This window comes from Camelus ferus, chromosome 1 (assembly GCF_009834535.1).
Source record: "Camelus ferus isolate YT-003-E chromosome 1, BCGSAC_Cfer_1.0, whole genome shotgun sequence".
NCBI lineage: Eukaryota > Metazoa > Chordata > Mammalia > Artiodactyla > Camelidae > Camelus > Camelus ferus.
Genome location: NC_045696.1, coordinates 36,279,379 through 36,293,488, shown reverse-complemented (window position 1 = coordinate 36,293,488; position 14,110 = coordinate 36,279,379). Strand labels below are relative to the sequence as shown.

The 14,110-nt window shown below is 35.2% G+C and overlaps 1 protein-coding gene across 3 annotated transcripts in view; it reads right to left on the bottom strand.

Annotated features, from left to right (window-relative positions):
• Nucleotides 1-14,110, bottom strand: part of ARL13B (ADP ribosylation factor like GTPase 13B) — a 63,067-nt gene that overhangs the window by 42,715 nt on the left and 6,242 nt on the right. For 2 of the 3 annotated variants that reach the window (XM_014563110.2, XM_006189300.3), the window contains exon 2: nucleotides 3,900-3,970. The exons of the other annotated variant lie outside the window; for it this stretch is intronic. In XM_014563110.2, coding sequence (XP_014418596.2) covers nucleotides 3,900-3,970 — 71 coding nt within the window. The remainder of the gene's footprint in view (nucleotides 1-3,899; nucleotides 3,971-14,110) is intronic. 3 annotated transcript variants of the gene reach the window in all.

The window sequence follows — 14,110 nt, the reverse complement described above, 5'->3', positions numbered from 1 at the left end:
ACTATGAGAAACTACTGTTGTGTAAGCCACCAAGTCTACAGTATTTTGTTACAGCAGCCCAAATGTAGGGCATTCAGGAGAAAAAGAGTAAAGAGGAGGGAGGATTGAGTTGCGGTCCTAGAAACGATTCAGAGAGGAAGCGAGATTTTAAATTTTAAAAGAGAAAAAATTATAACCAAGAAGGGAGAACATTCCAGGCAGGGAAGCAATGTAAGCACAGATAAAATGGTGGCAATATTCCCTGGAAATCAATTCAGATTAAGTAATTTTTTCAAGGTTACATGGTAGATGGAGCCAGGACTCAAAAACAGGTATTAATGACTTTAAAAACCTGTTTCTTCTGATATATGGAATACCTTCCCCAAATTCTCTGTTCTTTCCTCTGGTTCCTACTCATGATTCTTTGTTTCAAAACCCAAGACTAAATGTTCAGGTTACAACCTTTTCTATAAATCCTTCTCTAATGATTCCTTCCTTTCAGTATCACCTACACCCTCTATCATAATATTCTATCTGCTTGCTGGTCTTCACAGTAGCATATATCTTCCTAATAGCTATCTATGCATCCCATGCATGTCACCATTTATCGAGCACATATTATAAATTAGGCATCATACCAGAGCCAGTACAAAGACGTAAGAGGATTTCAGTAAAGCATGTGTTAAGACAATCCCTAGAAAATCCAAGGTAAAGTGAAAATACATAATCAATAATTATTTATTGAGTATACGTTATATGCTAAGTACTATGCAAGTTCTAGATATACGAAGATTAATAAGATCTACTTTCTAGTCTTATAGAGCTCTTACATAGAGGGGAAAAGGGGAAATATGTACATAAACAAATAACTACAATATAATAAAAATGTGTTAATATCAACAATCCTAGGGACCAATTTACACAGAGAATTTTCCCACCCATAATAACAGTTTCTTAGAACTATCAGAAAATAGCATTGGATAGTCAGAGAATCCTGGATTTTTTAGCTGAGCACATGGCCGTTCAGGATAAAGACTGCAATTCCGAGTCTCAAAGGCAGCTAAAGGTGACCATGAGAGCAGATTCTAGGTAGTGTGCTAGTGGTACACTGCCAAGTGTTTAACTGGCTTTGGGAGCTGTGGAACTCTGATATGTAATGTCCGCCAATTTTGATGGTATAAATACTCCCACTACGGCCAATTTCAAACTACCAATGTGAGGCACAGAGTTGGGAGGAGAGGGGCCTAACTGACTCTCACTAACTGATATAAGCTGATAAGAGCAAGGAGGAGCCAGGTCTGGAAAACCATTGGTTCTAGCCAATGGCATGTGAACTGAAGAGATGTGGTAGCTTCTGGTTCACCCACTCTAAAAAAAGGACAGCCTCGCTTTGTCCTTTACTTCTTCCTTCCAGCTGAAATGCACTTGTAGTAGTGAGCCACCTTGGACCAGGTAGGCAAGGGAGAACACTAGGAATAGCAAAGCAAATAGGAAAAGGAACTTGAGTCCCTGATCATGGAGCTGCTACATCAGCCCTATAATACTTTTGCCTGTACTGATATATGAGAGAGAAATAAACTTCTCCTTTATTAAGCTACTGTTATTTTAGGTATCTATTAGTACAACTGAACCTATATCCAACTAATGCAATCACTCTGACAGCCATGAAGAAGAGAAGTTGACTAAAGGAAGTGAGGCTCTAGACAGGGAAAGTACTCTTAGATTAGGAAACTATAATAACATTAGGGATGAAACACTAAATCCAGGGTTCGATTTAGAGGATGGCAATACAGTTACAGAGGAAGATTATATCAAAAGAAAGGAGCACATATACAATATTTTTTTTAATTAAAAAAAAAAAACAGGGAAGAATCAGAAATAAGCTAAAGAATAGAAGACATGGGAGAAACGTTTGAAGAAGACTGCCTACAACACCTAAGGCATGGCCTGAACTGGGACACCAAAATGAGCAAAACTGCCCTTGGGGAATTTACAGTCTAGAAAGGTAGAGAGATACAAAAACAGAAGGACAATTAAGATATAAGTAGATATAGATAAGAGTAGACCAAAACAGAAGACATAGTCAATTGTACTGATGGTGGTGGCAAGGGGTGAGGCAGCAGGAGACCAGAAGAGACGTCATAAAGGAGACTGTATGACCAAAATGTCTTTAGAGACAAGTATATATTCTGTCTTTAAGGATAAATTGACATTCTTTCTAATGAGACAAGTGGGAACAGCACAAAAAAAATACAAAGATATCAAAACGTTCAGTTTGGAAAACGTCACGTAGTTTTATATAACTAGAATTTTTAAAAAAGAAAAAAAGGTAAGAAATCAGTCACTGGAATAGGCTGAAGAGTAAATACTAAATGAAGAACAAAAACAGAACCAGAGGGGAGTTCAGAGTTGAAGGCAGCTTTGACTTTTGTTCATGACGTGATACCTTGAACATTTTCTAGACTTGGAAAAAGAAAACTGATGGATATATGGAGATGGAATTCGGAAGAGAAAAGCCTGATGTTCTAAGTACATGCAAATAAGTAGATGATCTGATTAGCAGATTCCTAGATCCTGCTCCCTTGAACATGAGACCCTGAAGGAATGAAAGAGAAGACCACTTAGATGAGGGATCAAGGCCTGCAGGCCAACTGGCAAGCCACCTGTTTTTTACACAGCCCTCAAACTAAGAAGGTGTTTTACGTTTTAAAATAATTACTGGAAAAAATCAAAATAATAATAGTTCATAACACATCAAATTTTAGTATCTATAAATAGAGTTTCACTGGAACATGGCCATGCTCATTTGTTTACATATTGTCTATGGCTGCTTTCACAGCACTATGTCAGAGTTGTGCAGCTGGAAAGGAGACCGACCATATGTCCCTCAAAGTCTAAAATATTGACTATCTGGCTATTTACAGAAGAAGTTTGCAAACCCCAGATTTAGATGGTGACAGTGAGTGTTCTATGAGCATATAAGCTAAGTGACAGCATTAGGGGTACCAAAAAGGCTTTAGAAGAATCCACAGATAGTAATATATAGTTTGTGTCTGATCTTACATAGCAGAATTTGGAATGACAAAACATTTTACTCCAACAGCCAAGTTTTACAAGGTGTTAATTTTCTTTCATAAACAAATACTTTCATAAATAAATACTTCCTGACTATTTGGTATGCATGTTATCTTGTTGCAACATCCATTTTCAGGAACAAATAAATGTTAGGTTTTCCTCCAATTCATACCCTTCAGATGTCTGGCTCATGCTACGTCTTCTGGGTACACAACAAATTCACTACCATAGTAACTTCTATATTGAAATTACAAAGCATTAAACAGTACACACAGACTGATGGAACTTTAAATAAAAGGAATTAAATATTTTTTAAAACACTAATAAGATTTAAGACTAAATAAATACATCCAAAGAGATGTAATATAAATAACATAAAACCCTTTAATGTATCTTTAACATAACTGTAAAAATTACGTATCATGTTGAAAAAAAATTCAAGAGATGCAAAGAGAGCTGTGCTGGCTAACTACTGTCCTACCTCCCTTTCATTTAGGTGTAGCCTTGTGACTAAATTCTGGCCAAGAGAACATAAGTAAAAGGTAAATCTTTAAAGGCAGGTACATGTCCTTTTTTTTTACTTTTCCTTCCTGTTGGTTAGAAGACAGATGTGATCCCTCTTAGCTAATCAAACACCTCAAGGAGCCTCTGCATCTCTGCATTCATTCAAATCTGAAACAAAACAGGCTGGTACTCTTAAGCCAGAGTTTATTCACCACATTACCCATAACTATACTAAGACTATAAAGTAACAGAGTGCACACTCTCTGTAGCCAATGAAGACATAATAAAGCAATATAAATAAATAAATAGGAATAATTTAATAATAAATTTTTTCAGCTTACCTCCTTGGATTCCCTTTGCTGTTGCCGTTTTACCAGCATTATCAAGTCCCACCATCACAAGAGTCACCTTTCTTAAAATAATAAAAATTTAAAAATCACTTTCTGAGTCAATTAAATATTGGGGGAAAAATAAAAGCAAATTAATTCATCCAAGCAACACTTAAGGAGAATCTACTACATATTAAACAATATGCTGGATTCTAGGGGGTATAATGATGAATAAAATATATATTCAAAAAGCAGAATTTATAAAAAATACCTGTAAAGTGTCATCCTTTTGTTCTCTAAGCAAAAAAAGGGAAACTTTTTTTAGATACAATAGATCTACAATAGATAATCAAAAGGATAGATAACCCAAAGGATAGAGAAGAAATAATGGAGAGAAGGAAGAGAGAAAGAGAGGGACACGATTCTAGCACATGAGTTATTTATCAAGTCTAAAGACACAACCTGGGTGGGGGGCAGGGGGTATAGCTCAGTGGCAGAGTGTGTGTCTAGCATGCAGGAGGTCCTGGGTTTAATCCCCAGGACCTCCATTAAAAAAAATAAAAAGTAAACAAATAAATAAATAAACCTAATTACCTCCCTCCCCCCAAAAAACCAACAACAAAAAAGACTCAATTAATTTTTTAGTTGATTAAATTCTACGGATTATCACAAATTTGCTTTTTCTTGTGAAATTACATAAGAAAAGAATGATTGTTAGGTTCTAGACACTACTAGTATACTCAACTGTTTTTAGATATGCAGCATCTTACCAAGTATAAATCTTATGTATAGTACAGTAACATGATTATTAACCTAAATGCTAACATATTTTGAAAGAGGGTTCCTAAATTATAAAGCTTAAAATGTTTCTGATGATATAGCTAAACTTCACAGTAAGAAAAAAAATACAGTCTAGTTCAATTTTATAACTGAAGAAATATAAGCCCAGAGCCCTACAATATAAGACAATGAGTTGGTTACAGTCAGAACCAGAACTTAATTCATCTAACTCGTAGGGATTTCTCAAACCCGGGACAGGTTATAAAGGTACAAATCTACTATACCGGTCCTATTATCTTGGCGATTCAGTTTACCACTAAAGCTCATTTCTGTTCCAGGCTGAACTACTGCACAACATAAGTGGTGAAACCATCCATTAACACCATGGATCTGGGAATACAGAGGGAAAGCCACAGCATAACAGGGCCACATTTGTACAAGGTAGAGTCAGGGTTTCCACCAAGTAGTCATTCTTCACTGACAATCAACCCAAGAAGAGGTAAAAAACAGAACTTAGATGGCAAGAAAGGGTGTTCTTTCATCTGTCTAAGCCTGGCTCTCTTGGATCTGGACTTGTTTATTAAACAAATAGTTTATGACCACCTTCTCTACACCTATACCAGGGTTCTAGGGTACTTGAGATATACCTGTTTATTAAAAGAACCACAACAATGAAAAACAAAAACTAATAAAGAAACTCTTTCCTTATTATATTTACAGCTTAGTGGCAGGAGATGAACAATAATAATAAATATAAGAAATCAGCAAATTATAGGTTATATCGAATGTGAGAAGGTGATTAAATATTACAGAAAAACAGCAGAGCAGGGTAAGGCAGAGCAAGAGCGGGGATGGGAGGTGGATTGCAGTTTTACATAGGGTGATCAGGACAGGCCTCACTGAGGAGGTAAAGTCTGAGCAAGGCCTTGCAGGAGGGAGTCAGTCATGCAAATATCTGGGGCAAAAGAGTACAGCTGGAACAAAGGCACTAAGATGGGGGCATGCAGGGATGTTCCAGTATCAGCAAGGAAGCTGGTGCGGCAAGACCCAATGAGAAAGGGCAGGGAAGGATGGAAGGTCAGAAACACATCAGAGGCCAGATCACATAGGGCCTTGTAGGTCACGGTAAGGACCTTGACTTAGTGAGTGAAGTTAATTTACTCTTCATGTTAATTACCTTGGTTATCTAGGAGTCTTGGCCTTTTCTAAATGTTTCAACCATCCCAATCCACCATGAAGAATAAATGGAAGTATGTCTACCCTTGAGTCAGTGGTAAGTCACGATTAGCAGCATCCCCACACCCATTCCCAGTCAGCCACTGGTGGGGTCCAGAGAAATGCCAAAGAGACACACAGCAGACGATTAATTTACAGAGCTGAGGTAGTATGTGAGGTCTAGGTATCTCTATCCATCTGAAAATTTTACCTGCATTATCAACTTTGAAAAATATGAGCTTACTTCTTAAAGAAGCCACGAGATATGTAGAGTATAACTTTATTATTTTATTTGAAGAATTCATAACTACCAAATATCAAAGAACAAGATTCAAGTACAAAATAATTTCCTAAACTAAATATAATAAATGACTATGAAATGAAGATGGATAATATAGCACTGAAACAATATTTTGGATAATTCAAGTTACTAGATATATAATAAATTAGACAATAACAATTGCTCTTTAATAATTTATTTCAACGTTCAAAAATCAGTTGCATTTCTTTACACTAACGATGAATCAACAGAAGAAGAAAGTAAAGAAACAATCCCCTTTAAAATAGCACCCAAAGTAATAAAATATCTGGGAATAAATCTAACCAAGGAGGTGAAAGAATTATACACAGAAAACTATAAATCACTGATGAAGGAAATTAAAGAAGAATTTAAAAAATGGAAAGATATCCCATGCTCTTGGATTGGAAGAATCAATATTGTTAAAATGGTCACACTGCCCAAGGCAATCTACAGATTTCATGCAATCCCTATCAAATTACCCAGGACATATTTCACAGAACTAGAACAAATCATAATAAAATTTATATGGAACCATCAAAGACCTAGAATTGCCAAAGCATTACTGAAGAGAAAGAAAGAGGCTGGAGGAATAACTGTCCCAGACTTCAGGCAATACTATAGAGCTACAGTCATCAAGACAGCATGGTATTGGTACCAAAACAGACATATAGACCAATGGAACAGAATAGAGAGCCCAGAAATGAACCCACAAACTTCTGATCAACTAATCTTCGACAAAAGAGGCAATAATATACATTGGAATAAAGACAGTCTCTTCAGCAAATGGTGCTGGGAAAACTGGACAGCAGCATGTAAAACAAAGAAGCTAGAACACTCCCTTACACCATACACAAAAATCAACTCAAAATGGATCAAATAAACCTCCTAGAGGAAAATATAGGCAAAACATTATCTGACATACATCTCAAAGTTTTCTCCTAGAAGAAATAAAAGCAAGAATAAACAAATGGGACCTAATGAAACTTACAAGCTTCTGCACAGCAAAGGAAACCATAAATAAAACAAAAAGACAACCTACAGAATGGGAAAAAATTTTTGCAAATGAAACCGACAAAGGCTTGATCTCCAGAATATATAAGCAGCTCATATGACTCAATAAGATTAAGAAAATAAACCCAATCCCAAAATGGGCAGAAGACCTACACAAGCAATTCTCCAAGGAAGACATACAAATGATCAATAGGCACATGAAAAAATGCTCCATATCACTAATTATCAGAGAAATGCAAATAAAAACTACAATGAGGTATCACCTCACACCAGTAAGAATGACCATCATTCAAAAGTCCACAAATGACAAATGCTGGAGAGGCTGTGGAGAAAAGGGAACCCTCCTACACTGCTGGTGGGAATGCAGTTTGGTGCAGCCACTGGGGAAAACGGTATGGAGATTCCTCAAAAGACTAGGAATAGACTTACCATATGACCCTGGAATCCCGCTCCTGGGCTTATATACAGAAGGAACCCTACTTCAGGATGACACCTGCACCCCAATGTTCATAGCAGCACTATTTACAATAGCCAAGACATGGAAACAGCCTAAATGTCCATCAACAGATGACTGGATAGAGATGTGGTATATTTATACAATGGAATACTACTCAGCCATAAAAACCGACGCCATTTGCAGCAACACGGATGCTCCTGGAGAATGTCATTCTAAGTGAAGTAAGCCAGAAAGAGAAAGAAAAATACCATATAAGATCGCTCATATGTGGAATCTAAAAAAAAAACAAAAACAAAAACAAACAAACAAAGCATAAATACAGAACAGAAATAGACTCATAGACATAGAATACAGACTTGTGTTGCCAAGGGGGTGGGGGTGGGAAGAGATAGACTGGGATTTCAAAATTGTAGAATAGATAAACAAGATTATACTGTATAGCACAGGGAAATATATACAAGATCTTATGGTAGCTCACAGAGAAAGGAATGTGACAATGAATATATATATATGTTCATGTATAATTGAAAAATTGTGCTGTACACTGGAATTTGACATAACATAGTAAGATGATTATAAATCCACAAAAAAAGTTAAAATAAATAAATAAATAAATAAATAAATAAATAAATAAATAAATAAACCAAGTTAAAAAAATAATAGTAATAATTTATTTCAAGATCTACAGTGCTTCAAACATTGCCATGACCAAAACAATTACTTTTTGGGAATAAATTCCCATTTTCTGCTTGTTTGTATCATTTATTCTATAAATATTGATTAAGCATGTATTACACAGTAACAAACAAACATCCACAATCCATAGCCCTCATAACCTTAGAGCCCAGCAGGAAAAGAAGCATTAGAAATGTAAGTATGTGTGATGACCACTGTGAAGGGAAAGCACAAGCAGCCACAGGAGAGAGAGAAGCCACCCACGCCTAGGTGAGAAGTCACAGAAGACCATTCTACAAATACACATCGACTGGGTCAGCAGCTCCTCGGAACATCATGGAAACTTTTCTGATTCCTTATGAGTCGGAGTAAGAACTATCAAATATATCTTTTTAAGGAAAATGGTCCTTCATTCTGTATTATACAGGTAGCATCTTATGCTCTCCCCTATTCTTGACAAGATTTCAGTTTAAAAAAAAAAAAAAACCTTCCAAATAATTACTATTACGTATTTTGAAACATTGCTCTTAAAGCTAGCTACCGAGGAAAGATACTAGATTTTACCTTTAAAATTTTCCTTTTAGGTTCGAACAAAAAAAGTTCTTCGAACATGAAAATCACTTTGGAAAATATAATTATGCTGAGACTGGCCCAAAATCAGTCTCTATGGGTTTCTATTTTTATTTTGACTACCTTGCAAGTACATAGCTAATTTTTAAGATCATTATGCCACACACTTGAAAACATGGCTTTAATTAAAAATTTGAGGTAATTAAAGCCTTAACAACAACAAAAAACCCCCCACAACTTTAGCAGTACAAATGAAAGTTACAGCATAAATTACTGCAATACCTGGTAAGAAAGCATTAAATGTATACTTCCAGAATAGAAAGGTTTCAAAGGCTAACATTCACCTAACACTCAAAATTCTATGCAACTCTCTTTAAACAATGAAGATGTTCAATCTAACACATGATAAAATGTACATGTCATTACAGCTTAAAATACAGTAAATCATCACCGATTGGGAACAGTTTGGTTGTGATGCTATATAACAACAAAGAAACAAAAGATTGTCTATGTCTTTTACTCATGAGTATTGATCAAATACATTAGCCCTTGAATTGAAAAAAATAATATACAGTGTTCTTAGGTTTATAGTGTCTAGACAATTGACACTAGCAATAAAAAGAATCAGTCATTTGTTCAGACAATAATGTGATAAAAATACGTTAGGCTTTTTTAAGTACTATGGACACAAAAATGCCTGAGACATAGTTTCCATCCCAGAATGCTCATCCTCTAATGAGAGTGACTAAAACGTAAACAAATGTGAGTACACTGTCACACTATGACAGTTTAAAATGCTCACCCATGTACACAAGATGCTAAAGGAACACAGAAGGAATACATACTCCTTAAGGAACAACTTCATCAAACAGTTAATAAATAGTTAAGCTGAAAGTGATCACTTCACTCTTATTACAGTTATCCCTGAGTCTTAAATTATATGCTAAATTAGAAAGGCTGATACGGAAAGGACTGTAAAATGTACAGTATGCCCATACTAGCAATAAGTAACATAACAGGGATCATGGGTACTCTGATATATAGCCACAAACCTGGTGTTAGAGCCACCTGTGTTCAAGTGTCAGAACCGCCATTTCCAAAATATATGACCTGGGACATACTATTTTTTCTCAGAATTTCATCAGTGAAATGGGATAATAAAAATAACCATCCACAGGGACGTGGTAAAATTAAGTAAGACATGCAGGTAAGGGGCACAATGCCTATAGCACACAGTAAGTGCTCAACTATAGCTATTCTTATTACTGCATAAAATTCAAAGTAGGGAGTCTACAAGATGAGACCAGAGAGTAGGGCAGGGACCAGATTATGGAGGAGGATTAATCTGTTCAGCTTTGCACATATTGACAGTAATGCTTGTCTCACATTGAAGTCTGAAGCTGGAGGAGAGCTCTGGACTGGGTTTATGAGACACATACATGGTAGTTAAAACTAAGAATAGGAGAAAGAGCCCAGGGAGAGCACAGGAAAGAGAAGAGCTGGGGAACAGGGGACATGGAACTCCAAGAACCTTTGATGAAACCCTTAAAATTGTAGCCAGAAAGAAATGAGACCAAAGAAATGGCAGTGATAGGAACAGTTTCCAGAAGGGTTAAGAGATGAATATCAAATGTTACAAGTTTTGTAAAATAAAAGGACCTTTTCAGTAATTGCCACAAATTATCTCAGAGACAAATGCTCTCAGCTTTTCCCAAACTCTGCAATACCAATGCTTTGAGTTTATACAGCATGTCCTGATAGTTCAAAGCTACTTTACCCTACCAATGTCTTCATGCTGACCCTGCAGGAAGAGCAGGTACAAGCTGCCCAAAGTCACAGTGCCAATAAGAAGTTAGTCAACAGCAGTTTCCATAGGAAGTTTAAATACAATGGTTTGTAAAAATAATAATTATTAATTTAAAGGGCAACTTGAACCATCTTATTTATCCTAAAACTTACTCACATTTATATATATACACACAGAGAGACACACCCCAGACAGCCAGATAGTCTGGCTCATTTTCACCAAAATAAATCATTTTTCCCCCCCAGGTCTATCATGATCATAACCTAATTCCTGGAGCTAAGAGAAGGTAGATTACCTAGTAACAGGTAGATTAACTAAGGTCATGAATTGATGCTGTTAATAAAACCTAACCATGATGTTAATGAAAATCTAATAATGGCATTTTTCTGCTTAAAATCCTTAAACAGAATCAAGTCCAAATTCTGCAGCCTCCTCTTCTGCCACACCCCAGCAGGCTTACAAGGTTGGAGATTCCTCTCCTACAGCCCCCCAGTCCTTCCTGACAAGCTTGTTACCTCAGCAAGTGAACCTTAACTTTCTCGTGCAACTTTTCATACAGTCTGCTCTACTAGCACGTGTCTTAATCAACTCTACAGCCTTAGGATCAAATGTGCTGAGCATACAGCAGGCATCTTTACTAAATGAAAACAACATAAATATATGTATTTTTGATCCTCCATTTACTAAGTAAATATTAAGTAAAATTAAAACACGTAACTTTACGTTCAGAAAGTACTATAATGGATATAATTTATATAAATCTTCACAGCAAAGTAGCAGTTCAATATTAAAGAATGTAATTAAAATTAACTATTTCCTTACATCAAATTGGCTAAAGTCTTCTGAGAAAATTTACATGCTTATGATTCAAGGTAATGATTAGCAGTGAGAAAGATTTTAAAACTAAAAGAGTTCTGAGTTACAAAAAAAAAAAAAAAAAAAAAAGTAGGGATTAAGAGAGCCAAAGGCCTGTTTCATGTATTTTATCTCAGGGACCCTTTTTCTATAACGCATATACAAAAATAACACATCATAAATATAAGCAAACATAATATTGGAGTTTTGAACTTAGAAAACATTTGAATTCTGAAACTTTTCTGAATGACATCACAATCTTTTGAATATCTACAACTCTAAACTTCATCTGTCAACTAAGGAAGACAATACTTCAGATGACATAATTACATAAAAGCTAACTTCAAAAATATTATGCATGTTAAAATACTTCACTAAAAAACCTATAAAGCACAATTTAATACAACAAAGTTGATATTTATTGCCTAAAATATTTAAAACTATATGGCACAATCTAAAAAAGTAACAAATCATATTAAAAGGGACTTGGAAACACTGCTTTATGATATATGTGTGAAAGAAAAAAAAACCTATCACAAAAAAAAATTGATACAATAAAAATTTACCAAAAACATTTATGGTGTGATTTTATTGTACAAATGCACTACTTGCTGACATTTTAATAAAGATTGCAGAGTCTGGGACAATATTACATCAAAATCACTATCTACATTTGTGAAGCACCAGTAAGAGGACCAAATTTAGGATCATATGTTAGCTTTGAAGTCTTGATCAAGTGAAATTCTTAGTGTCAGTCTGTTCATTTCTAAAATACAAAGGAGTAGAATAAGAATGTCTCTAGATCCCTTTCTATCCTAAAATTTGGAAATCCTTACTAGGAATAAACGAGAAGCTGGCAAGAGACAAAAAGAAATGTTAATATAGCCCAGATATGCACATGGCACATCAGATAATCCTTGCTAATCTGTATGTACAGCTTAATTAAGAAATTAAGAACCAGCAATTTCTATAAATAGTCTAGGATTTACAGTTATATTTACTTAGACTACGAAAGATGGTGACTAGGGTGCTGTTTCCCCACTGAAAAAATTCCTAGCAGAGATGACATCTCATAATATCACAGTATGTTTTACCAGACACCACACTGATACATAATCCACACTGCTTACTGTGACATCTGTGTCTCTTCTTTCAAACTTGGCCACAGTGAATAACAATTTACAAACAAATTTGAAGTAAAATCTTTCTGATAGGCTGAATTGCGACAAGGAAAAACTCACATGGGCAAGGAACTAGTTCTAGCTAGTGGTTACCTTAGGGCAGGGATGGTAGGAGATGAATAGGATGCAAGGAGTTTCACAGATTTATCTATTTCTTCTGAAAAAAGCTGAAATGTGATGACCAAAGGTTAATATTTGTAAAGCCTGGGTAGTGGACACATGAGTACTTATTATATTTTTCTTTTTGTTTAAATAATAGTAAAAACATTTTTTATTATTTTAAATTATGTCATTCTTGCTGCCAGAACTCCTTCCTTTAAATTGATGTTAATTTTCTGCCTCTCTAGGTGGCTCATTCCTAAAATCATGCTCATTGTAAGCACAGGAAGCACAAATTTCTTCAAGACTCAGATAAAATTATCAAAATCCCGCTTCCAATTCTTGCTAGAAATCTTGGAAATCATCTCTAAACTCTTGCATACGCTATCATGTTTTATGTGCACTATTTTACCACCTAGGTGCTATCTGGTATAAATAACCTGAGTTCAGAGTAAATAGATGATAATACACGTAAGGGTGAGGACCTGCTGACAGGGTCCAGATATTTACTGAGAATCACACTTGATAGACTTTGTGTTCTTTGTCCAGGATGAAGGCTGCTCCCTATACACAAAATAAATTCCAATAGAGATTCAAATGTTAAAAATTAAAACATAAAAGTACTACGAAAAAAGTATAGGTAAGGGGGGAGGGTATAGCTCAGAGGTACAGTGCATGCCTAGCATGTATGAGGTCCTGGGTTCAATCCCCAGTATCTCCACTAAAAAAAGTAAGTAAATAAACCTAATTACCCACCACCAAAATAAAACAAAACAATGGGAAAAAAAAAAGTATAAGTGAATATATTCTTGGAGTGGTGATGAATCTCCTAACTATTATACTGAAAGTGATACATTTGAATAAAAAAATTTTAATATGCATGCTTAAAAAACCACCAAAAAATTAAAAATATAACAAATGAAAGAAAAAATCTGCAACATATACTACACAGAAAGGGTTACTAGTACAAAAACTTAAAACCTCTTCTAGAAAAATAAGTAAGTAAATGGACCTGTTTCATAGAAAAACAGCAAAGGGACTCACAGGAAATTCTGAAAAGAATACAAATGTCCAAGAAAAAAACTTTTAATCTTACCAGTAATCAAGAAAATAGAAACTAAAAGCAGATAGTATTTCCTACTATAACCTGGAAAAAAATGAAAAAATGATGACTCATATTTTTGAGGAAAAAACCACTCTCATACTCTGCTGGCAGGAGTAGAAATTGGTTGAAAAAAAAAACAAGAAGCCTTTCTGCAGAGCAATTTGACA